Source organism: Geospiza fortis, unplaced genomic scaffold, assembly GCF_000277835.1.
Source record: "Geospiza fortis unplaced genomic scaffold, GeoFor_1.0 scaffold112, whole genome shotgun sequence".
In the NCBI taxonomy this organism is placed as follows: domain Eukaryota; kingdom Metazoa; phylum Chordata; class Aves; order Passeriformes; family Thraupidae; genus Geospiza; species Geospiza fortis.
The window spans coordinates 2,638,571-2,665,463 of NW_005054298.1; the positions used below are offsets into that span (position 1 = coordinate 2,638,571).

At 40.4% G+C, this 26,893-nt stretch overlaps 1 protein-coding gene across 2 annotated transcripts in view; it reads right to left on the reverse strand.

The window, feature by feature from the left end:
• KYNU (kynureninase) overlaps positions 1-26,893 on the reverse strand; it is a 181,123-nt gene that overhangs the window by 18,089 nt on the left and 136,141 nt on the right. For both annotated transcript variants that reach the window (XM_005415729.2, XM_031057744.1), the window contains exons 4-10: positions 22,895-22,977; positions 17,217-17,278; positions 15,820-15,891; positions 14,251-14,325; positions 12,784-12,930; positions 6,447-6,545; positions 5,598-5,671 (exon numbers count right to left, since the gene is read on the reverse strand). In XM_005415729.2, the coding sequence (XP_005415786.1) occupies positions 5,598-5,671; positions 6,447-6,545; positions 12,784-12,930; positions 14,251-14,325; positions 15,820-15,891; positions 17,217-17,278; positions 22,895-22,977 (612 nt within the window). The remainder of the gene's footprint in view (positions 1-5,597; positions 5,672-6,446; positions 6,546-12,783; positions 12,931-14,250; positions 14,326-15,819; positions 15,892-17,216; positions 17,279-22,894; positions 22,978-26,893) is intronic.

Consider the following 26,893-nt stretch of genomic DNA (forward strand, 5'->3'; position numbering starts at 1 on the left):
CACAGCACACCAAGTGATGTCCCTTCAGCATGATCCAGGAGGAAAAATGCATGGGAGTGCGCTCAGGGAATGAGAGCAGCACATTTCTTCCTCACTCACCCCACAGGTGATGCAGAGCTCACACTGTACCTTTACAAATCACCTTAAAATCCAACCAGGGCAAAGGTGACAAGACAAAGAGGAAGACCTTCAAGAAGGAAAGAACAAGAACACTTATGAGAAAAGAGGTGAGATTGCTTGAAGATACAGCTTAATTACAAGGAAGGATTTGAAGGAAGTGAGAGAGAAAATGCTTGACAGAGAACAAGGAGACAATCATGGGAGCCACATAAAAGGAGCCAAAGAAAAAGAATGGGAATAGATGATGTGAGCGCACATTAACCTCTCATTTTTTCTCCCAGAGACTCACTCCAAAGTTAAAAAATGCTCTTGGATATTTGCCATGCAGTTGGTGAATCCGAGAACACACCCCTGCAGGCCCATCATGGGTCTAGATTGGCCTAATCAACCACTTGTCCCAAGACAATGCAATTAAGCCTAATTAGCCGATAGCTTTATTCCTAAACAGTCTTTTCCCAAGGGAGGTTTTAACTTTTGGTTTCTAAATTAGCTCAAGGAGCTAAATTGCTCTCATCTCCTTGGCAAAGCAACAGTTCATTTCTACCTTAGCACAGGATACTTCATGCACTCGGGGGACACGTGCTCGCTGCACGAGTAGTTTATTTACATTAACCCACAGTCTGAGTCCAGCAGGACCAGGGAGAACCCTTCTGGAAACAGCAGCATGTTCACTGCCATCTGTCACCAATGACTTCCCCACCTGGCTGCACTCAGCACAGCTTCCCTACAAGTCTCTGTGCTGCTTCTCCAGATCCTCTCCTTGACCAGGACAAGGTGCTGTGTTCTGATAAAGCTTCCAGTAGTGCTGAGATGCTCAGAGGGGGCAAATTAAATGGGTCGGTGAGAAATGGACCATCTTGGCCTGTTATCTGAGTAAAGTCTGGGTGGAAGACACAGTCCGAGTGAAGAAATTCTTCTGCGTGAGGATGAAAATGCCCTGACACAGGGTGCCCAGAGAAGCTGTGGAAATGTCCAAGGCCAGTTTGGATGGGGCTAGGAGTACCCTGGAATAGTGAAAGGTGTCCCTGCCATGGCAGAGGGTGGGATGACATGAGCTTTAAGGTCCCTCCCAACCAAAATCATTCTATAATCCCATGATTCCTAGAAGCATTCTAAAGATCAGCATTAGTTCTTTCCAGTAGAGTAAAACAACCTTCCAAATCCTTTTATGACTGCCCTTGGCTTCCAACTCACGTTCCTCCAGAGTTACATTATTTTCAGCAGTCTTACAGAAGATTCAGCTCTTTATTTTGGGGATTATGTGACTCTAATTCAAAAAAAGACTAATGTGATATGTCCTCATAAATCAAGAAAATGAGCAAAGAAAAACTCAGCGGGAGCTACCAGTCCTAGAAGGTGTAGAGTAACCTCTTGCAAAACAGTTACTGGGGAGAGAAGGTTTGCACTGGAGCAGGATGGGGATCCAGAGCACCTGAGAAAAATGGGAACGGGAAAGAACAAGGAGCTGGAGTAGCATATTTCTGTTTATCTGACACCAGGGTTAGAGTTCACCTACCAAAAAAAACTGTGCAGGTCTCTATAAAGAAGTAGCAGGAAGCTATTTGTGCTCTGGCATTTTCATTGGCATCAAAATACCAAAAGGGGAAGTAGTATAAGAAAAAAAGCTGATATCTCACCTCTGTCTGTGAAGAAATTGGCTGAAGATGCCTTTTTTTCCTCAAAGCTAATATGAAATCTTTACTTTTTTGCTTCTTGCTCTTTTAAATTTTTTTTTTTTATCCTATGGTAAAAGCCAACAAATCTTTGGACATCAACTGCTTCCTGCACATGCAGCATTTCTTCACATCACAGAAACTTTTCACTTTTAAACACTACCTGCTGCTAGTGTGGGCTAAAGTCTTGATAAATCCCTTCATTTTAAACACTGTACAGTTTTCATTTATTTAATCCTCTGCAAGGGTTTATCTATTATTTTCCTGACTGCTCTACATACATTTATTTCCCTTTCATCTGTTTAAATTGTGCCTTACTTTTTCTGAGTTTACTGTCTCAGGGCTCTGCAAATTTGACTTTTCCTGTCCCTTTCACCCCCTGGCAGCAGAGCTGAGCCTGTTGCCCATCTACAGCTGCACACACCCTGCTGGGAACACCTGACACAAGCATCTTCTCCCCCAGGTGCTCACACATTCCATTGCATCTGAATTGCTTGGGAATTCAAGTTATCCTTTTTATAAATGGAGAATTAGGGAGGGAGCAAAAAATTTCAAAAACTAAAATGGGAACTTTTCTGGAGCTCAAACAGCTTGACAAGCAAAATTTCAGTATTAGTAGGTCACTTCAGTGCTCTCTGTGTGTTGGAAACCTCCCCTCTGCAACACTTACATGGAAACCTGGTGGCACAGGCTCAGCCTGCATTGACCCAATGGTTTCAGTAGTATTTCATAGCTCTGCTCTCTCCAGGTCTTTTTTTTTTTTTATTTTATTTGAAACCTTCCCATAAAGAAATCACTCTCACACAATTAGCCAGGAATATATTGCATTGTGATATATAGAGCAGGTATTAAAAAAGCTATTTGAGTATTAAGAGAGACTTCAAAGGAGGTGAGATCATGGGAGAATGGGGGTAGATCAGACCCATATATGTCAGATTGATTCAGTTTTGCTGCTCTAAGGACAAAGATGGGGCCTAGCAAAGCACTACCCCGCATGCTTGGGTGGAGATGTTAATTGGGCTGGTTACAACATGTCACTTTTAGACCCATGGTCCCTGCAGTGAATTAGAGAACCATCCCAAGCTAAGCCAAGGTGTTTGCAGGACTGCAGGGTGGTGTTTGCAAGGACACAAAACAACAGCAGGAAATAGGAGACTCTGTCACCCCCAGCTTCCACCTGATCTAAAGATCAAGCCCTGCCCTCAGACATAAATCCTTTCCCCAGATACTGAATTCCCAACTTGATAACTCTGGTGGGAAGCTTGCACTTCCATGCCAAGGTCCCAGCTGATTACATCAGGTCTGGGTTGTGGAGGTTTGCAGCGAGGCAGCCCCAAAGCAGAAAACAGCTCTGGCATGGCCTCATGTAGTGATAGTAAGGCTATTAAATAGTTTAAATACTTTGACAATTCTCTCCCATGTCATATTTTAAAAGAAAGCTGCAAATAAATGTTTTAGTTTTGGAGGGAGCAGCTGGAGAGGAACCCAGTTTCTTAAACTGGGCATAAGACAAAGCATAGCCACAAAATTAGAAGTTAAACTAAAATACCTAAATTCCCTTGGTGATGTGCTGTAGCTGGGTTTAGGGGGTCTAAAAATAAAATTTTGGACCAAGCTGTTTTATTTTCAATAAGTCCTTTTTGCCCCAACCTCAGACAGTAAAAGACAAATGTTCTGCCTGCCTGAATTACAGTCAGAACACACATTTTCCCATTAAGACACAATAGATTATTTCCATATTAAAATAACTACCTAGTCGACAACTTGCAGGAAACATGAAGGATGAGACAAATTAGAAAAATTTAGATAGGTGAGTAAAAAGCGGCTCCTCTAAAACCAGCCATGAGTTAGAACAGTATTTCAGACAGCTCACACGACAAAAGGGTGTCAGCTGGATTGGAATTTAATTCCCTGCTCATGTGTGGGCTGAGGTGCAAAGAAACAAGTGGTTGGTGCCTCTGCTCTTGACTGAAGTTGTGTGGCCACTGGGTGTCATCCTTGATTCAGATGACAGCCAGAGAGTGCAGCTACAGCGCAGAGCCTGCAACTTCCCGAGCAGTTAAATTCCACTCTATTTGATTGTACAACATACAGCAAATTGCTCTGCATTTAAATCAGCTATACAATTGAATACTTTGACATAGACAAATTCTCCTTTGTCTCAGTGCCTTATTTGGAGACCAGAAATGGCTGGTTGCTGCAGGAAAGAAAGAAAAGTAATGCAACGGGGGCATAGGAACTACAAACAATTTGATGAGTGATTATCAAATCTCGGGAAATATGAAATAACTATGATTAAATAATGCAGAGGGTCGATGCAGGAAGTTTGGAATTATATCTGTAATTGTCCCCAGGCTGGAAAAGCCTATTCCATATAGGTAATTTCATTTAAGATATTCAGTATCCAGATTCAGTGCACAAATTAATGACTATGTATGAAGGAGCTGGTTCAGGGAAAACTAATCTAAACTCTTACCTAAAATATCAAGCTAGTATCCTCAGAAAAGTTCCAAAATGTCATCAAGGAGGAAAAAAGACTGAAGGTCCTTGATATTTAATTCATTCCACCTATAGCTATTCTGTAATTTTTCACTTTTTTTCCACTGTTCACCATCTTCCCAGTTCCCCACAGCCAGGATCCATGGGAGCCACACAACCAGGTGTGGCCATGGGAGCAATGCCTGCACCTTGCAACAGGGGAGCAGGAAAAAGCCTTTCCAGAAGAAATATCCAGATCTCCAGCAAGTTTTGCCCGTGCTCACATATAAGGTTGGAATCAGCTCACAACAGGTCATATGTCATCCTAATGAGTTTTCTGTTATGGGTGACTGAAAAGAACTTATCAGCGTTATTTTGTTATCTCCTGGGAGTCTAGACAGTCTGAAACCAGCACACAGTGCAGCAAAGCTGCTTATTATAATATTATTTGTCTCTGGAACCTGATTTAGTTTGCGATCTTCAAGCTAAAATAAAAGGAAGTGCCAGCAATTTCTCCAAGCATTACAGCCAGAAATGTTTACATTTGTCAGTGCATTAAAAATATTTATGCCACTGCTCTTAATATACAGAGTATAGCCATAAAATGGCTTAAATAACAGTTATTTCTGTTAATGCAGCTAACCTCAGTTGATAGCTCAGCTTTCCATGGATTATACAGTCTTTCAGAACAGATCTCCATGTAATACTTCCTAGCTTTACCAGTGGATATAATTTTAATGAAAACATGCCACTACTAAAGAGCTATTAGGCACAGTGTTGAAACTGTCTTTGATTTTGTTCACCAACCAAAGACTTCAATGGTTATTTAAAATCCATTTTTAAAGGCAGATGTTAAATATTCTCTTTATATTAAGCAGCCTCATAGACATGATTTAGGATACTTGTTTTTAATATTACCAACACTCTCTTATATGGTTCTATTTAGTTAAGAACTGATACCAGACTCAAAGGAATAAATGCATTTTAGATGTGAGCATGTGCATTAGCAATTTCAAAATTTACTAAAGTTAGTGTAAAACAACCCATCTGAAGTAACAAAGTCAGATAACTAAATTGTCTAAATGTTTACTACCATTTTCATTGAAGCAATAAATCAGTAACAAATATTAACCTAATGAGTTTTTATTGAAACTGGAATTTTCTTCTGTTTCTATATAAATATGCATAGATGCACATACTCATATTCTATGGCTACCAATCAATACAATTTCACTTTCAGATCTCAATTCTGAAAGGGAAGCTTCTTTCCCATTTAAACTTCACAGCACCTTTTATTTGGGAATTTGTTATTAGAAAAATACTTACGCTGGTTTAATGCTCTTGGAATGCTTTTCATGAATGTAGGCACCAGCAAGGCCTCCTGCTCCAGAATTTAAATACTGCAAAGAATAAATCAACATGTACATGTCATGCTCATTATCTGTAAAGTATCACTTTCCTTCCCTCACCCTGATCTATAAAACAAACCAATTTTAACATTTCTAGTGGTTTCTAGATAGAGATTTTAGCATTTGTCACAAAGTGCTGATGGAGGTAAAAGCAGATATGTTTTTCAGATTAGTTTTAAAAGTGTTTCTCTTGGCTTATATAGGGTATTTGAAGTCTAAGAGGCCAGAAAATTGAAGTACATCTGAAACAGTTCCATATACATTTGCTATATATATATATATATATTATATATATATGTATGAAAAATCATCAAACAATTCATCTGACTATGTCTGACGAGTCTTAATCTCACTAGGAGTCAAAGGAACTAAAGATACCTCGCTCTGTAATCTGAAATTACTAAAGTTTATATGAGAATATTCTCTTATTTAGGGACCACTTCATAAAATATTAGACCTGTGAGACCATCTTGGTGTGAGAAATAAAAAGAGCCTCTGATTCCATGTCCACGGGGCAGATGTTTAACCACCACCAGTATCCATCTCACATCCACAAGACCTTGTAGGTCATTTCCACTCTTACTTTTTGGAGCCACTCGTAACAGAGGCACCATTAAAGTCAGTGTCCATCTCTTTGTTGTGGCGAATTCAAAGATTCAGCCAAGTCTTGCTCAGCTGTTCAGGTGCAGCTCTTATTCACCTGTGTGCTGACCCATGAGATGAGTGACATTATGGAAAGCAGTCTCCAACAATGAATCTGTTTTACCTTGTAGGAGCACCAGCAGGCAAAATCTACTCCCCAGTCATGCAAATGAAGCTCGACATTCCCGACAGCATGAGCCAGGTCGAATCCGACAAGGCATCCCTGCAGGAAAGAGATGATCATTGGGTTACTTATTAAGATAATCATCACTGTGATTATTTTGAAAATAACTACTTCAGAGCTTAATTTACTCTCAGTATGCCAGCTACCTAGAGACTTTTTACAGAAGCAGAGTGTGATGGGATAAGTGTGAATGGATTTAAACCCAAAGAGGAGAGATTTAGGTTAGATGTTAGGAAGAAATATTTTTCTGTGAGGGTGGTGAGACACTGGAACAAGTTACTCAGAAAAAGTGTGGCTGCCCCATTCCTGGGAGTGTTCAAGGCCAGGTTGGTTGGGGCTTGGAGCAACCTGGGATGGTCGAAAGTGTTCCTGCCCATGGCAGGGGGTTGACAGGCTGATTCTTAATGTCCCTTGCAATCCAAACCCTTCTACGATTAATCTATCAAGTCCCTTCTGTTCTTAGTGATTACTAGAAACAAGTTTTCTATGCCACAGGTACACGTAGAAATCACTGATTTTTCTGTGATTTGTCTTCAAGGATGCTTGGATAGTGTTTAGATTTCTGAGGTTTTGATTGTGCAGGGAACTGAAATCACTTGAAATGAGTATTAAGAACAAATGTATAAATACAAACACTTTGCGTATGGCACAACAACCCCCAGGCAGGGACAAAGCAGTAATGGTCATAATGATGCCAGTTACCCATGAACAATTGCATTCCAACATATATTCATGCTCAAGGTGTCTCTGCTATTTAAACAAGGAGGACCTTGTTCTTTGGGAATCCAAATGGATGAGATAGCAGCTTATGCAATGCCTTGATCTTTAAGAAATTTTATACTTGTCCTTAAAAAGAAGGATTCTGTCATTTCTCTGTGAAAAGTCTTGTATTTGACATAACCACAATTTGCAGAGGACACCGGGGAAAAGGTGGGAAAACCCCAATATCTAAGGACTGAGAGATTTCTAGATCTAAAAGTATGAGTTTTACACATGAAATAACCACTGGATGGCAGCATTTTTAAACTAAAAAGTTATTCTAAGCTTTGCTATTTATTTAAGAGCAGAGAAATAAAACTGCTTTTTGTGCCTGGACTACAAATTAAATGCTATTTTACATTTTGCTTTTAAAACACAAACAGCTTGCTTGCAAGCAGCAGGGTAGGAATAAGAGTGAGAGCACAGGCTTCAGAAAAATCAACGTCCAATAATAAAACAAAGGGTTTTTTTAAGAATCTCCTGCTGTTTCTTGCATGGAGGGAGTCTTAGCTAAATTATTTAAGCAGTACTTTGGTATATTTAATCTTCTGTATAAACTAGATAACAATTTGTACGGAGCAGCATTTTAAGAAGATGTGACACGTTAATTCTAATGGAGACATTTGTGAAGTTATCAGCTTGAAAAATTACTCCAAAATGATGGGAAGAAAACTCACTGCCATAGCATTTGCATGATCTAAATGTTGGGACTAGAGTCCCAATAAATAGCCATGGTGGCTTGATTTCACAGGGACAAGACGCAGAGAACTAAGAGAAATCAGCTGAAATGGTGAAGCTAATGCAGAGAGACTGGGACACGCTGAATTCCAATGGGAATGCTCTCATCCAGGGATGAAATGGTTTGGATCAGAGAAATAAACTACAGCAAACTAAAGGCAATTGCCAATGAATAGGGAGGTTCTCATAGGGTTTTAAGGCATAACTTCAAAACTTCAGTTGACTGGATTTAAACCTTAACAGGTACATACATCCCACACAAACTTTTGGAAGCAATTCTATGACAGATGCACTGGTTTCAGTGGAAACCAGGAATAACAGATGACAGTCTTGCAGAATGCATGTATCTGTACATTAACAAAATTGAAACAAACAAAAAAAAAAAAGGCATTTGCTCATAAAGAAAAAGCATGTAAGAAATTTAATTCTATAAATCATATGCCAAAACCAGTTGTCCTTTCCCTGTCAGTATGCTGTATACTCTAAAAATTATGTTCAAACACATGATATTGAATTATGAAAATACAGTAGGTGGGAGGTAGGAGGAGATAGCTTGGGACAGTCGGATGCCCTCGCAGTAATGAGGCTCCATAACCACATCCACACGTGTGACCTTGACATGGACAAATGTCCTTGGGCACTGACAGCGGCTGCAACAGATCAGCTTGAGCAAAAAGGAAGGTCATTGACATAACACCCATGGGCCATCCTCCTGAACTCCTTTAGCTGCTCCCCACCACTTTGAAACTGGTTGGCAGATCCTACTGGGCAGTGTTTAACAATACTGAGGCACGGGAAATTCGGGTTCAGTGCTGGCAGGGTTCCTGCATCGTCTCAGAAACGCCCACTCGCGCCAGTTTGTTCGAGTCGTCATCTGCAAGATGGGGTGTGCTGGTTTGCTTTCCCAGGGAGGTGTCTGGCACTTGAGTCACACAAACAGCAAATGTTTAGCCACACAGATTGCATGGAAAAAGTAAAACAAACTGAAGCAGCTCTCCCTGCACAAGCCACGCAGAACCAGGACTGCGTGGGAACGGCGCTTCCCCAGACTGGGGGGAAACAGAGCTCTCCATCTGCTCCGGGCAAAGGAGAGGACATGTGCTCTCCCCTGCCTCTTCTGTTTTATTCTAACATCTAAAAGTCATTTCTGCCAAGTGTCTGGGTAGCTGCTGATAACCAGCAGGTAACAACTCAGCATGGACAATGACATTTGGAGAGAGGGAGAGAAATGACAGCTTCATGCCAGCAAAGCTGGGACATTTAGAAAGAGAGACAGGAAAAGAAATGAAGATGAAGGATCTTAAAGCTCTTCCTACTGGGACTCAAGAGATTAAAATATTTTACATAACAGTACAGAGTCAGTGGAAAGCACAATATAACTTATGGAAATTGTATTTGAAAGGTAGAGTCTCCTAAAAGTCAGCCATTTCTTCGCTTGTAGAAGAATAAAACAACTCAGCCTCCTCCATCCTCTAGAGCAAGCTTGAAAGTATGAAACAAGGAAAACTGTTACAACCTCCTCAGCCTGCTGATGAGTCTCTTGCACAATACGTAGTAATTTCGATTTATCTGAGAGACCTTAGATGGAAAAATAGCCTGAGGTAATTTTTCAAGCTTAATTTAGTTCATTTAATATTTAATGACTTAATGAAGCTGTCTATGTGCAGAGCTTTCACTCTGGGAGGAATCTTAATGTACGCAGAGAACTTAGGAAATTGGCTTAAAAAATGTAAAAGGAAATCAGTAACTTAATTCATAAATGATTGACCTCAAGAATCCTAGGACATTTTCCAGTCCTCCAGAGCTCACAGCTCAAATCTGTAGCCAAGCCCTGATAGGGCACAACACTGTGGGACTTTATTTCAACAGTACATTAAAAGAATTATTAAGACAATCTGTGTAGGACTTTTCTCTCTGACATACTGGCTGACAAGTGATTTTTTTTCCCCTCTCTTCTTCTCAAATAGCATTTTTGTATTTTCCCCTTCTGACTTGTTTGCTTGTCAGTTCTCCCCAACCTATTTTCTGTTCAGGAGTGCAGGGTCATTCACCACCCTTCATCCCTGGGAAGGAGAACCTTGCATTTTTGCTACAAACATGACTTTTCAGTCTTACCTGTTTTTAAAAGAACTTGCAGCCTATCTGTGACAATATGTTGACTAGAAGACAATTCTGGATTCATCAGGTCCAGAAAGCTCTTGAAGGAGATGTGGTAAGTCCACCTAAAGCCATGTATAGATACACAGACACTAATGACTCTGCTTCAGCAGTTGTTTTTGTTTTCCTCTAATCCAACAGCAGCTCCTAACCCCAGCTCTGGCCTGGGAAAAGAGGAGAGGAGCCAATTCTTTTGAAACCCCCACATTTCAGGCATTTTGATAACCAGAAGCCCCAAGTCCAAGATAAGCAGCAGGGAGCAGAAATGCTTCTAACCAACAGAAACACTTCATGAATTGACGGTTTTGTGGCTGTTCATGTAAATATTTGTCATACGCAGACGTTGAAGTGTGGTGCAACAGTTTCTTACACGGAGGGTTTGTATAAACATATAAACATCACTTAACCTGTGGGCAGAATCTGTAAGGACACTGAGCTGAGTGTATCTGACAGGAGGGAAATAAAAACACGGCTGGCTTATGCTTTTCAAGCCTTAAGGGTACTCAAACAGTTCTTCAGGTTGAATTAATTTTGCTTTTTCAGTATACTAATGATATTTTACTTCATTAATCTACCTGGATCTCAATCCTGCACACTCGAACCACTAGAAATTCAATTTGATGTGGGTTTTTTTCTCTCTTTTGAAAAACCTGTGGAAGAGGAGATTCATGTCTACATTATGTCATTTCTAACAGGCATTCAGATGGAAACAGGCCTTTGACATCTACCTGTTCCTGCTGGAATTATGATTTGCTGTCACAAATTGCTCTGCTCTTCAGGAACATGATACAGTCTCAGGGTAAAGTGTGTGGTGGTTTTGTGTACATCCCTGTGGAAGTCCATACACCTGGGTTAATATTATTATTATTATTATTCTGCCTTGCAGAAATTTTAATCTTTCTCCACAAATTCCTGGTTATCTTCTCAGATTTTATAATCATCAAATCCATTTTCCCTCTCTGTTATAAGCTGTGAGTGACTACTCTCTCCCAGAACACCACTTTGGGGCAGTTTAGAGCTATCAGTGAAACTGCATCTCTTCCACATATCCAAGTCTGCAGCCCACAGTCCAGAGAGCATCTTTGGAGAGGTGATAAAGCAGTGGGTTTTTTCCCAGGTTGTTCATCTTTATGGAAAGGAAGGAAGATTTCTCTCTCTCCTTCTCAGACACCTTTCAGACACATCATGGAGCAGCTTTCTGGGAAGCAGCACTGAAGACATGTAGGTGTTGGCAGCTCTGCTGCCACCAGGAGAGAGAGAGTAGAGCAGTGGGTGGCACCATCCTGTTAATAACCTGTCTTCCCTTTCTAGCATTCCAGCACGGTGGAATTGTGATTTTTTTGTGGTCAGCAAAGTGCTGGCAGACACTCCAGGAAAGCGCCACAAGGGTGTTGCTTTTGGAGTTCCTGCACAAACCCACTTCCCCTGCAGCTGACTCCCCACATTTCTATTCACCCCGCTTTTCTACATCCCTGTCAGAAGTTGGTTTTGTTTTGTGCTGTTTCTAATGCTGGGTTTTAACACCAGGTGCTGCTCTGTGAGAACATTCCCTTTTTACATCCCACGGGCCCTGCACCAGCTCTCACACCTGCTCTGCTCTCCCAGGGGGGACTTTTCCATCTCTTGCCATCAGCATAACTTACACCCTGGCGTCCAGAAAAAATTCCACTGCCAAACCTACAGCTACAGAAGATGTATAGTGTGCTGTGAGGTAGGAACCTCTCCAGAGAGTTAAACCATTAAATATAAAGAGTTAGCTGGTTTGCCAAAAACCCAGTGATACCAAATTAGTTTACCCTTCAATGGTTTAATCTTGTATGAGATGAGCTGCATCCAGTAAAAGGCTGCCAGCTTTGAAAGTCTGGTGACCTCCTGTTGATAAGACAACTTAATTAAAAACTATTTTCTCCTGGATTCCTAAGGCAATTGAGATGGTTAAAGAGTTTTACAGCTATGTCCACAGAACACACTGCCTGCAAGCTCTGAAGGCTGAGTCATCACTAAAATACACTCATCTTGTGATGTTGATGTGCTCCACATTGCGCCTGTCTCCAGAAAACTCATCAGTGGAGTCTGAGCACTGCTGGCTCCACGGGGATCTCACCCCCCTGCTCAGGGAGGGCAAAATCTGCCATAACACAGCTACAGGAAAGGAGGAAAATCATAAAAGTCTCGTCTTGCAAAAGTTCAGAAAAAGCTCAGAAATCTTACACAAACTAACTTTCAAAGACAGGTTAGAGCTGTGATCGCCTCCTCCTCCTCCTTCACTGAGGCTCATGGTATTCTACCCTTCAAGAAAAGCCATGTCAAAGTTAATAGTCATGAATTACCTTTTCCAAATAGTTTAACATTCATCTGCCTGAAAGATTGCTCCCACAGGGCTATTTCTTCATGCAGCACACAGTCCCCAAAGGTCTGGGCACAGAGTGCTTTTACATTTTACCAGAGACCTACAAATTTCTGTGTTTTGTTCCACAAAAAAAACAAAACAAAAACAAAACAAAACAAAACAAAACAAAACAAAACAAAACAAAACAAAACAAAAAAAAAACTGATTTCACAGAGAAAACTGATCTAAAATTGGCATGAAAAGGACACAAGGACACATCTGGAGCAGTCCTACCTTTTTTTGGCCAGCCCTTGTTATTCTAGGGATGTCAAACAACTGTCCCGTGTAGTACTGCACCCCACTGAACAGAATGACAGCAATAGAGTCCCCTTCCTTCTCAATTACAGACAGGATATCTTCAGTCCTCAAGGTCTCCTCCCCCTAAAACAAAATTAAAGGACACATTTTACATTAGTTCTGGCAGTAATGACTTTGCCATTCCTTATTTCATAATCTATATTTTACCATGAAAGGAGATCAAAAGCAAACCTTTGTCTTGGTAATGATATACAAAGGTATTGCTGTGAAGTAGCCTACAAGCTAGTAACCTCAAAAAAATAATCATTAGCAAGCGAATCTTGGAGGTGCCTGTTATAAAATGTCTATTCACTTCATGCTCTAACATGTTTCATACCCTGCAGTATTTCTGACAGTTTTAATTTACAGTCAAAAATTCCTGGTGCAGACAGAATATCGAATGATTTTTAAGTGGCGTCTGAAATTTGTGACACCCACAAGATTTGAAAGTTGTCTATCAGCTTCACTCTTTACTTTTCTGATAAACTTGGTATCCCACAGGAAGCTATTATAAACCTGACATATTCATATTTCAAAAACAATGTCTCACATAATCAAAAGTACAAAAATCCCCAAACCTGTGGTCATTAAATATAGAAGAATTTCAACCACAAGAAAAAAAAAAATCAACCCTCATTTTTGATTCTTTACAGGAAAATTACTGCCCCATCCTCCTCCTGTCTTCCTAGCAAGGGATCTTGTAAAACATACCACCACCTAGGGATCAATTAGGCAGTGAAAACCTAGAATTAAATTAGACTTGTTACTGAAAAAAGCTTGGGCAAGATGGTTGAATTGCAAGGGACTGTTATTATCTCAACAATCTCTGCAAATCTATCAAGCGTTCAGGAGTGGGCTCTTTACTCACAAGATGACTCAGATTTCAGAAGCAAAAGGTCACCCTGGGTTTATAGTTAGGTGACAAAGTTCTTAATGCTGCAGAAGTGAAGCGAGGCAGCATTTCAAATTAATCTGAATTGCATATTACTGAGAGCAGACCTTTCCCTCAGCCCGTGCTGATGCAGACACAGTGCTGCTCGTGCTATGGCAATCTCTTACCTCAGGACATTCAAAGGACACTGGGAATTCTCAATGAGTCAAAAGCATATTTTGCAGGTGACTCAGGATGCTGCTAGGTTTTTTTGGAAACAGCAAAATAGAGAGAACGGCTTTTTTGTTGTTTTTGTTGTTCTTCTGGGAAAGTTAACTATTGAATCAGCAATTATAAAACGGGGTCTAATGTCAAAAATATGCACGGAAAGACATCTGTTTATGCTTCATAGACTTTATCTATATTGTAATGCACAGATTACAACTTCTACACCAGAATATTTGAGAATATTCACATGAAAGGTGTTTCTGCCTGTGGTGGCAGCAAGCAGAAGTGACAGGTTCCTCACCAACCTGCCGTGGCTGCAGCAGGACCATGCTTCTCTCCACATCCAGCCCATGCAGTCGGAGCTGGGACTCCACAGCATACTGGAAGAGAATTCCATGCAGACAGCATTAACTCAAATACATGATAAACAACCACAAGGAAAAAAAGTATAAACACATCAGAACTTGAGAAAGCTGTTCAGATGCCTTGCCTTTCACTAAAAGTAATGCTTGAAAGCATAATCCAATTCCACTGAGAAATTCACAGATTTCCTTTGGATTAAAAAAAGATCTGAATTTAATTCACGTTATAATGAATTTAATTCCTTTGCAAGGACAAAGTCAAAGCCTGAATCCCACAGGACAAATCCATGGAGTGGAATGAGGGTGGAGACAGGGCCCTTAGCAACCCATCCAGTGGGTGGCATCCCTGCCCATGGCAGGGGGGTGGGAACACGATGATCTTGAAGTCCTTTCCAACTTAAACCATTCCATGGTTCTGTGGTGTGATGGATGCACTTCACCAGAGGCCAGAAAGCCAAACCTGCAGGGATAACCGCCAAGGAGGACCGAGCATCCCCTCTCCAGGAGCCCTGGGTACCCACATGCCCTGCTGCCAACACAAACGAGGTTTGGCCAGCACAAACATCCTGCCCTGTGACATTCTCACCTCTTCTATGTGCTGCACAGCTGGAGGGAAATAAGAGCTTTAAACTCTCAAGCTATTTAAAAAAATCCTATCTGCCGATTTTATTGATAAATAATGGTCCTGGAGATCAAATAACAATCATCAAATAACAGTATAAAAGAGTTTAAGATTTCATGACAGGAACTGAAGCAACGACAGTTGCAGAAATTATTACTGAAGTGCCATAGAAATTTAAGAGGATGGAGTGTAAATGTACAAGTGCTTGTGGAACAAATATGGGATTAATCTGAACATTACTTAGAATAAAAGCAATTTGAGGTGTATACATCTGTGCCAGCATCTTCATTACAAATAAACCTGTTAGTAGCTTGAGTCACTTTTATTGCACCTCAGAGATCAAATTTGTTATCAATTTCCAGGAGTTTACGGTGCTGATGATAAAGTAGCTGTGCCCCACAAACCCAAAGATTAATTTGCTCGAAGCTCTGATGCACAGGCTATTGTCTCTTATTTTATAGCAGACAAATTATGTTTGAACTAGTAATCTAAAGTGCTGAGAACAAACATTTCCATCTCTGTCTGGGGATATATAAGTGTTAATGTTGTGAGTTTGTATTGATTTGGTTTCATAAAGTAAAACAGCAACAAGAATTAATAAAACATTTACAACTTTAGTTGATTTAGGCCAGTAGTTTGCTCAATGTCTTTAAAAAGACTAATAAATCAATGCAGCCATTCATTCTTTTCCTCATGCAACACTTCTTATTTGAACAAAAGGAATAAAGCTACGATCTGTAAAGTATGCTGAGCTCAAAAGTTTCTGACAGATTTTTTTATTGTAATGTTACTTGGACAAGATGAGCTAATAAATATTCAAATCGTACAACTGATATTCTTTGGAAAAATATTATTAATAATACAAATATGGTGAAATATTAATTTCTTACATGGTCAGATGGAAAGGCTCTTGCTTCTAGAAGAATTTTATAGCGTCTTGGAGTAGGCTTAAAGAAAGATAGCTGTTAAGGGGGAAAAAAAGAAAGAAATATTGAAATTTATCTAAGCAGAGATGAGAAAGATGCTCCCAGCATATAACTTAATAAAGACTGCTTTACTGTCATGCAGACCTACAGAGAATCCCCCAGACATTACAAATATTTCTTTGTCCATATAACATTTATCAAAGTAGGAAAGTGTTATAATACTGTATTTCACATATCCATAACAAAGCCACCAAAACCCAGCAGTGAAAACTTGCACTTTCAGGAATCAATGGCAAAGCTTTGACTGCAGCCAGGCAAGCTGGGATTTCACCCAGCTCTATCCAGCAATCAAAAGCAGCAGCTGAAGAGTAGCAGGCAGTGAAAAAGAATTAGATTTACATTCCTGCCCTTAAACTTTAGTTATGGAATCATCCCTTACCCAAAACAAGGCTGACCAAAGACCTGATCTCAGCACCTGCAGGTGGGTGATCTGTTCTCAGTTCCTGGCAAGCTGGGCGGGCCACTGTGCCAGGAGGACTATGGAGACTTACAAGTCCTCCTGCTCATTTTGTCTTGGGTTACATAGCCCTTTGCATGGTCTGTGTACTCCAGAAATTCCCATTTAATTCAGGGCAGAGTAGCCACCTGAATTGACTGTACTGAGCCTACCCTGCTCCATGTTCAATAATATTAAAAGGTCCAGAGGAGCAGATCCCAGTGATAAACCTTGTTGTGAGAACAACACAAAGCAAGCTTCACATCTACACTCAGTGGAATCAAATCTTTGGAAATGTTGGAGAACCAGAGACAGGCTCTATGCAGCCAGAGGGACACCTGAGCATAAGTAAGATGCATTTATGGTTGCTATGGCATGCAAGTCAAAATGCTTTAGCACATCTTAGGCACATATAAAATAACATAATTCTAAGTGTCATCGGCTGTATGCAGCTGCATTTTAACCTTGACTGATATTATTGCATCTTTCTCTTGCTCACTGTTGAGCTCCTGTTTCCTTAAATTTGAAATTTCCCATAGAATTGAAATTTGAGAAGCTACTTGTAAATGTTTCTTAAATAATATGATTTCCTCTGGCAACTGACATACAACACGTGAGAACAGCTGAAACTTCCCCTACAGAGTCCTTGAAAATATTTCTTTGTCCAGATTTCCTGCTTAGTATTGAGTCAGGCTGGGTCTTGCACATACATTATTCAAGATACAACTCCCAAGGCTTAAAAACTTAATCTGTCACCCAGTGCTGTCTCTGTGAGGTCCTCAGAAAACACTTTGCTTACACACACACAAAGAAAGGAGAAAAATGCTTGTCAACGCGAGATCAAATATTCATCATAAAGACATACCATCAGAAGGTGCAAGTTAACAGTCAGCCCATTCATTAAGGCTATTTCTTGTCTTTTGGCCCCTGAAAAATTAAAAAGGTAAAAAGTTTGAAAAATGGTTGGAGTTTTTCTTTAAAATTTCAGAGAAATAGAACAGAGAGCAGAGAACAGTAGTGAAAAAGCAAAAGAATTCAGTCAATGTCTCTCCAAAGCCTGGAAAGGCAACAAATGTTTGAGGTGTCATCAGAGTGAAATAAAAAGATTTCTTGTCTGACTCTCTATGCTGCACTGGCAGGAAAATATTTATTTTTTCAGGTCAGACACAGAAAACAAAAAAACCCCAACTAAATCTTTCCATTTCCCAGCAAACCACCAGTGGATTTATTATCCTGAATACCTCAGACAAATGAGGTCACAAAGACTGTATGTAAAGCAAGACTTGACGACTTATTTTTGTCAGAAGTTCATATGTAACAAAAGTGAGAAAACATATTGAGATAATCATCTGTTCTAAGTGGTTACTGTAATGTCAAGATAAATCTCATCCCTAATTAAAAAATTAAATAAGCAAAATTGACCTATTGGATATAACAGACCATTATTAATGTAGCAGCTTCACAAGAAGCCATACCCAAATTGCTCCAAGGAGGATAATAACAGATGCCTTTGGACTACAGCTAATCACAGGCAGAGCTAATTAGTAACAACTAATTGTTGTTAGTAAGTATTTAGTAACAAATTCTCCAGCATTTGTCAAGCCCTGGTGAAAGGTTTTAGGTAGGACAGGAAATTGTGTGTTGGGCAGCACCGAGATATGGAGAAAATCAATTCCTGTTTCCTTCTGGTATGCTTGGTGTCTGTTGTTGAAAAGAGAAATTCACTCTTGAGACAAATCAATATTTTGAGAGTCTTCTTCAGATGGGAGATGTGTTCATGCACCTTGTCCTGATTCTCACTCAGCCACAGAATCACCAAATGTGGAGAGAGGTTGCAGAGAGGGAGGGATGAAGAGAAGTGTGAGCAGGCAGGGAGGGCAACAGCCACTTTTGGAATCAATAAAGAGGAAGGAAAAGATGATTTTCGGATATAAAAGGGTAAGGGGAGCCACGAGAAAAAGAAAGCTGAACCCTGAATTTCACCTGTCCCTGCCTTGGGGGACACCTGACACACTGCCACCGTATCATAAACAGTCTAAACTCACAGAGTGATTGCTTTGTCAGTGTAGGAAATAAGACATAACCATGGGTTCAACCCAATGCAGGGAAATATAGCCAAAGAACATGGAAATCTATAATTATAATTAATTCATACATTCCTCCCAAGCAGGCCTCGGCTTCTGCCAGCCCAGGAAAAGCCAAGCACCGTTCCCACTGAGGCGTTCAAGGACATTTCCACTTGTTGCTGAAATCTCCAGGCTTTGGACAGAAGGATTTGGAAAACAGGTGCCAGTGACTGGGAATGATCAGTCCAGGGGATGAGCCACACAAAAATGAATAAGCTCCCTCCTCCTTCAGACACCAGGAACATCATCAAGTTTGTGGAAAGAAATATATAAAGGACTTTCTTCATAGGGATAAATTAGCTTTTTTCTTCACTTAAACTCCTCTCCTTTGCTTTCTTTTCTTCCCTCTGATAGCATTGCATCTTAAGGCTCCTTGCTGCTGGAAGAGGTCACCTTGGGGTTGCTCTATTGCAGATCCAGGAGACAGCTAGAGAGAGTGATTGCAGCTCAAAACAGTATTATTTGCAGTCTTAATATTTCTATGGAACTCTTGAGGCTGAAAAAAGGGACAGGATCAAGAAATGTCTTATTCTTATTTGTCCCTCTGCTCCTTCTGTGAAATCTGTGGCTTTCACAGCAAATTCTGCACGAGCAAACCTCTGCCTGCTGTACTGATTCTGTATAAAACAAATGGTTAATCTGTAAGATCACTTTTAGCTGCATGTTAGCATCCCAAATTAAATATGACACTACATTTGTCATGTAAGTCTTGGTCTTCCGTAAATTATATATTTATTAAAAGCCTTCCATTATTGAATTTCATGCCCACAAAACAAACCTCATCCATGTCATTGGAAAACTGTTATCCTTTATAACCTGCACTGCATTTCAGAAAACAACCTTTCCATGATCCAATTAACCTATTACAATATTCAAAGACCCGGCACACGGCAGACAAAATTATGTTTGCCTTCCGTATTTCCTAACTTTATACCATATCTCCAGGACAGGCTAAAACCTGTATGTTCTGCATGATAAATCTCCTCTTTAATAAAAGGAAGCAGCGTTTGCAAAGTACAACTTCAGAGACAATTATGATTGCGTTAGGCAGACACTGCCATCCTTCTCCTCTCTGACTGCCAGGGAAGTCTGATCCTCGCTGGAGTAAAAAGCATTTTGTAAAATGATTGGTAAAAGGCTAAGAGCCCCAATTTCGAAAACATTTTGGTTATTTCAAATAATCCTTATCACTCAAAGTCACTCCAAATCTGCTCAGCGTTCAGTCTTCCCTCAACAGAGACCAGCCCGAGCCCATGGCAGAGCAGCAGCCACACAGTCAATCTTGTTCCATCAGAAGGTGATCCTGCCAAGGTTGTAATGTTTTAATAAAGTCTGGTAGGAGAGGCAGAGATTGCCTTCACTGCCTTCTGCCACTTGGTGTGAGCACAGGAAAAAAGCTTTGGCCTCCACTGACCTTGACTCTTCATTTCACAATGTATTTACTGCTGTAACTTTCATTGAACAAGAAAATGTGACTGCCTTTAATAAGCAAGGTGCTCGTGCACTATAAACCATTAAGCAGACAAAAGGTGTTTTACAGTCCTTGGTCCATTCCTGAATAAGTTTTAGGTTTTGCTACCACTGCTTAGGGTGAGAAATGACAATTCTTCCTCCTCCTCCTCCTGCTCCAAAGCATGTTCAATACTGAATAAAAAACACAGTAAAATTCTGTTATTGTTCTTACATTAAAGTCAATAAGAAAGTAAATTCAGAATTCATTCAGCTACCTACTCATACATAATCAATATTATTCTTTATTGGAAAGCAGTACTTAAGCATAAATTGTGAGGGCTGGAGCTTTAAGATCCCTTCCAACCTAAATCACTTCGTGAATCTGTGGAATACCACATTGAAATGAGCATTTTAAAATAGCTTTTTTTTCCCCTCCATTTATCCTTTTAGCCTCTTCACCATTGCCTACAATTTTAAAAATTAGAATTTTCTATGATACATCCATTATTTGGGAAATATTAATTCATCTGCATTCTAAGAATCACTCACCTGTGTCCTGAAAAAGAGCCATGAGGGTATTTTCTAAACAAAACCCTGCACACAAATTTGAGGGCCAGATGTGAGCCTGGACCACATTTTACAATTTAATCAAACAAAGCCCCAAAAATTCTGGAGAACAGAATCCAAACCATGCTTTTTATCTTTGAGAAAGACAACAGGAAGCACTTTGCAGGAAATAATTTTAAAAACAAAATATTAGATTCGTGTTAGGGTGACTTCCGTCATAATTTTTAATTGAAAATTTTTGAATATTTGTTTATCATGAAGAAAATTATAATAAGTTCACTGTGGTTAAGACATGGTGATGTAAAAGCACTGGTGTCACTTGGAGCTTGGTAAATAAAAGGAAAGTAAGGAGATGGATGAGCAATTAGATGAAATTTAAGCGAAGCTCTCATTTCCATCTCCTTACACCTACAGTGCATCTTGCAGTTAAATTAATATTAAAATAGAGACTAAGTTGGCAGCCTCTACAAGACAGATGGATAAGGGTAAAAGGGTCCCAGCCTCTTTCTCTGCTTTCTGCAGTGACTCTTAACCCACAGCTGAGGCCAGAGGGACCCTGGCAGGGGCAGGGGCAGCAGGTCAGGGCTCAGCCTGCCTCAGGGCTCCACATTCTGCAAACAAAGCACAGGCAAACAGCCACAGAGGTGATGCAGAGAAAGATGATAACTCAGAAGCTTCCAGCTCTCCTTTGGGGAATCTTGTCTCTCTCTCTCCTGGTTATGTGAAGAACATCAGTGGTCATACCTTGATTACTAATTGGAGTACCTGGGAATATGATAATAAGAGCAATTCTTGTCTGCCTGCTTAGTTAAATTCCAGGTTTCCAGCTTAAATTCCAAGGCACCTTTCCACATCTTCCTAGTTGTACCCTGACAGAACAAGAATATCCACTGGCCAAGGGAGATGGGTCATACTGGAGAAACTCCTAAATCAGCTGTGTTCAGCATTTCAATGCCCTCCACTCCCTTTATATTTCCACATTTTTATGTCCTATGGTGCTTAACCGATGAGGGTGCTGAGCTTGCCCTTGAATGTAATGAAAGCAAGAGAAGTAACTTAACCTCCTGAGCAGCACCAGGTACAACAATAGCAACTTACAAAATCAGAGCCCCCAATCTGCATTTTGAGATTTTTATTTCATTCTGCAGATGGGATTTTTCTACATAGCTCAGTGATGCCCAGTGTAGCCACACTCCTATTTATGTTATCTCAGGGTTTACATCATGGATAGACCAACTCCAACAATAATTTATTGCATTTGTTCTGCTCCAATAATAACACCCACTATTTTAGCTATTTGGAAACCTCATAAAGAATTCAGAGAGGGATTTTATTTATAAGTTTATAAATAAACTTGTCATGAAACATTTTTTAATGTCTCTGCTCCCAATTGTTCCAATCCTATTTGCTTTTCTTGAAGGAGAAAGCCCATAATTTTCTCATTGAACACTTGTCTGCAGTTGGAGGAGAAATTACGATACAATATCTAGAATACAGCAGGTCAACGTAAGGGCAATGTTTTTCCTTAGAGATGGCACAAATGAATGCCTGATAATTCAGTTCTAATAGTACTATTGAGAGTTGCCTTCAACACCTTCATTGAAATATGGGCCAGATCTCCCCAAAATCTACTAACCTAGCCTTGACAACAGCTGCGAGGGCTGGGGAGAAAAAGACCTTTCCAAGATAATTTCTCTTCCCCCTTCAGAGACAACTCTGAAGGAAATCCCAGTGAAAGATTATTTCACCAACTACAGGGAGTAAGAAGTGATAGAGGAGATCTGCATTCTCCCTCAGCTGACTGCTTTCATGGCAAATTCACCAGGAGGAGTCTCCAGAGCTCCTCAACCTCTGGAATAACCAGAAGCACTTTGTGCCCAAGTCCTGCAGCACTGCAGGTTCCTCAAGGGGACAGCAGGGTCATGGGAACTCATCAATAACAGCTCCTGCCCCAATTATCTGCTCCATTACCATAAACAGGTCTCAAAGATGAGTCTGGATTTAGTGGCAGGGAAAAGAGAAAAACCAGAAAACGTCTAGATAGAAATAATTTATCAAAGGGGAAAGTTCATCATTTTACTTCTGGAAGAGGGACTGAGACTCTGCAATACCAAGTGCCCTTTAAGAGGGCTTCACGTGTTAATCCAAGTGGTTTATGATGCTCCAAAAAACCCTCTGCTGCAATTAGTTTCATGATAGGCACATCACACACATTCATCCCCTAAAACATTTGCAGCCTTAAAATAAAATGTCAGCTCATGCTCAAGAAAACCTGCTTTCAAACATAAGAATAAAAGGAACTAAATTCTGCCTACAAAGTTTTAGGTCTTTGAGTCTTAAAGCAACTAGATTTGTTTCTATTTCTGGAGAAAGGTTTTGCCCTGCATGTCACACCTACCAACCAGCTCGGCCATCAGGTCCAGGATGCACTCGTCTGCCAAAGCCCACGGGCGCTGGCCATTGAAATGACCATGGACACCTCTGAAAAGGAATGGAAAAAGATGAAAATGTGTGGCATTCTATTTGGATCAGTCCTAAGAATCACATCAGATTTGGACACTCCATATTTGGAGGATGAGACTTGCCTAAGTTGAGCACAACACTTTTCTCATACCCTTAAACCTCAGAGCAAAGGCAATTTATTGGTTTATGACAGGATTTCAGTTGCTTGAAAATTTATTATTTTGGCTCACAAAATTCCTCTAGAAATTCCTCGGAATTAAAGATGATGTTTTTTTTCACTAGTGCCCTGGAAGTGGCTGCATGGGCTCTGGAAGACTTTGGGTACAGGAAATCTGGGACAGGTTATCCCAGTGTGGGATGGCACCTGCTAAGACAGGCTGAGATCACCCCACAGACTTCCCCAACCTGCATTTCTGGCTGGGCATTAGATGGTGCAGAGGATGATAGACATAAATACTGCCTTGCTCCCAGACAGGAATCTTTCTTGTCAGAAACAATTTCCATCCTCCTGCATCTCCTGTCTGAGCTCACTCTTCTGCACAAACCTGAGGGTACTTCATGCAGGGGCAGGTGCTTCCCTGCATCAACAGAGCTGCTTGCTAATTCTCATTGCTTCTCTTCTCCCCGAAAAATTGTTCTAGATCTCAGTGTGCATAAAGCTTTTTTACAAAGGCTATTTTAAAACTTTGTGTTGCAAACTGCTCCTGTCTGCAGGGATCATATGGTCACCTTAAGCTCAAGTGTGCTGCTACTCTGAAGGCACAGATGTATAAATTCAGTTCTGGATTAAGTGCTCTGAGCTAAATTTTCCTTCAATTATGGCAAAGAAGAAAACTTCTAAGTTTTCTTATATATCTGCCATGCATATATAAATAAAAAGTTGCCTATTTTCTTAAATATGCAGGGTGTAGAGTACAGATTTAAATGCAAATGGAGGCAGATTGAGGAAAGTAATAATGGTGCTAATCCAGGGAATCATTGCTCTGGGCTCCCATCTCACACTGGATGATTTTCATATTTGCTGAGCACCACGGGGTACTTGTGGAGTTGGAAACACCAGGCTGCATGAGGCTGAGTGTAAAGCTGTTTCAAAATAAGGACAAAGCCAGTAGGAAGCTGGGTAGAGAGCAGAAGAAGCCCTAAAAGCTTTGATGTAAGAAAAAAGGAAAAAAAAAAAAAGTAGTAAACCTTTTAAAGAAGAACTGTCCCACAATGTTCATTCAAAATCACAGGAGGACAGCTGGCAGATTAAGACGTGAGAAAGGAGGATGCATGAGACACTACCCCATCCTCAAGGCTATTTAAAAGACTGGTTTTCCCTCTCCAACTCATAGTTTTCCTTCTCAAGTAGAATTTCAGCCTCTTGCAAAAATTACCTGGGCATTTTACAGTCAGAGCCTTTTTGATTGACTTGGGTCTAATTCACGCCTCATAGGGATATTTCCAAAAAAGAACTACAATCCTAAAAAATAGGGGAACTGATGTTTTTAAAAAACACAGTTGTATTAACCATGTTGAGCCTCTCATCCTTACAAAACCCCATTTAATTTTGGGCTAGATTAGGTCAACAGCTGAAGGAGTGAACATCTCCTACAGATAAAATAGCATCCCATGCTCAACAAGTCCAGTCTCACACTGACAAGGAAGACCCTGCTCCTCAGTTTGGATGAGGTCCTGGTACAGCAGCTGGCTGCTTTCCTCCATTTTACAATTGCTCTCTGATGAGTCCTCGACAGCAGAGAGCAGGCAGTGTGAAATAACCCTCATTTACAAGAGCATTTCATAGATGAGGAATAAAGGCAGTGGGTGGGGAGGGGAGAAAATGCTGTGAGGGGCAGGAGTAGTGCTGAAATTTCCTCCCTTCTATCAGCCCACAATGCAGCTGCATTCCCTGAAGACAGGGGGTATATGTTTCACAAACAGCAAGACATTTATTGGTAATTTCCTGTCTTATTCTTAACTGTAATAGAGTGATCAAGGGACTTTAGGATTATAAAGACTGTTAAAATAAAACCCCCAAAGATTTTCAGTAGCTCCCAGCCTGAGGGAATCTGTATTTCTGAAAGAGGATAGCAAATATAATAAGATGGGAAAAATAAGTCCTAACTACCTATGGGATTCTCTTTCATTAGCTTTCCCTGATTTTATAGCCATTAGTGTCATCCTAATGGGAATTTACTAATGAAAGTTCTCTCTATCAGCACACAGGACTATCAAAATTTCAGAATAAATTTCTACGTTATCAGGAAAACAGTTGTGAGATTTTGGTCATGAGAATGTTTTATTTTGAGAAGAAAACATGGACATTTAACCATATTGAAAGAAGGGAGAGGCAGCACTTATTATTATTCTTATTATTATTATTATGGCACAGCTTACAGCTTGCCTCCCTCTTGATGGCCAATATAAATGCCAAGAGACAAAAATTATTGCCTCTAAAATGGTAGTTAAAAGCATATTCTTGGACCCTTTTTTTTATTTTAATCACATGAAACTCTGTAGACTTTGCTGATGGCACAATACATCCTATTACATTTAGGTTGTAAAATTCTATGCTGTGCCTCAGAGAATTTATATCTCTGTATATTATGCCACCCCTCTCTCAGCTCTGGTAGGCACTGGGGGTAATAATCTTTAAGGACACAAGTGCAGTGCTCCTGGCATTCCCCTCATACATGGAGAGCCTTTTTTCCCCCCCCCACTTCACCCTAGGTAGCAAAAGAGATTTAAATTGAGGTATCCAAATTAATGAATACAAAACTTCACCCATCAAATCACAGAGCATCAGACAAACAGATATTTCTTCAACTTCTATGAGAGTTTCTCATTGTGCAAATTAATTTTTAGTCGGTTACCATTTTATTTTCAGTTTGGCAGGAAATCACAATTCCACGTTTTATTCGCTGAGGTCTGGTTGATTTAAAGCTTGCTCAGGGAGCTAGAAACACATTTTTTGAGATGATCCCAGGGTTTCAAAGGCGGTGAGAAAAGGAATTTAAATTAATTGCCATCTTCAGGAATCTTCTGCACTCATCCAAATCTTGTTCAAGTGCAAATTTCCTTCTTGCTCCTTTGCCAAAAATGATGCAAGGTATTTAATGAGCCAGTACAGACTCTTAAGTTGGACCAAGGTTTCAAGCAAAGAAACGGCCAAAAAAAGGGAAGACATATCAAAAGAAAAAGAACTGTGTGGACCAGCAGATTAAAGGCAAAACTCAAAATCCAGGGCATTAAAACAGGAATTTGCAGCTCTTCCACACAACCTGGTGAAAGGCAGAGTCCTGAGAATAGCAGGAGAGGTGAGGATGTCCAACAGGGCTTGGCCAAGCCGCACTCCTGTTTGCAGCCTTCTCATACCTTGCAGGATTAGTTCAGCACACAGACCCAAAGACACCTTCTGACTTGCTGAAAATTGTCTTTGCTACTGCAAGTGTTGTATTATAAAGCCTTCCTCAAACTGGGAGGGTGTTAATATCCTACGTCCATGTCAGCCTCTTGCCACACCACTCCAATGCTCAGAAGTGTATACATATATATATAATTTCTAGCCTCAATTTATTAATTCCTTGTTCATATTTACTATGCCAACATGCTTTTCTTATAAGTGGTTCCTTCCCTGCCCTACACTGATACATCCACAGAGAACAATCATTTTCCCTTTCAGTCTTAATTTTGCTCAACAGCTCCAGTCCTCCAGACTTGCGTGCAGCAGGTTCCCCACTCCCCAGTCACCCTGCCAGCCCTTCACAGGAGCACAACTGGCTACAGCAGGCTCCCTTCTGTTTTAATTGTTCCACTTTAATGAGTTATTCAGACGAGAGACATTGCCTGCTGCAGTGAGTGTGCTCACACACAGTAATGATTCTATAAAATATTTTAATTACTTAACTGGTTCTGGCAGGGCAGAGGGGAAAACAAGGCACTGCAAAGCATC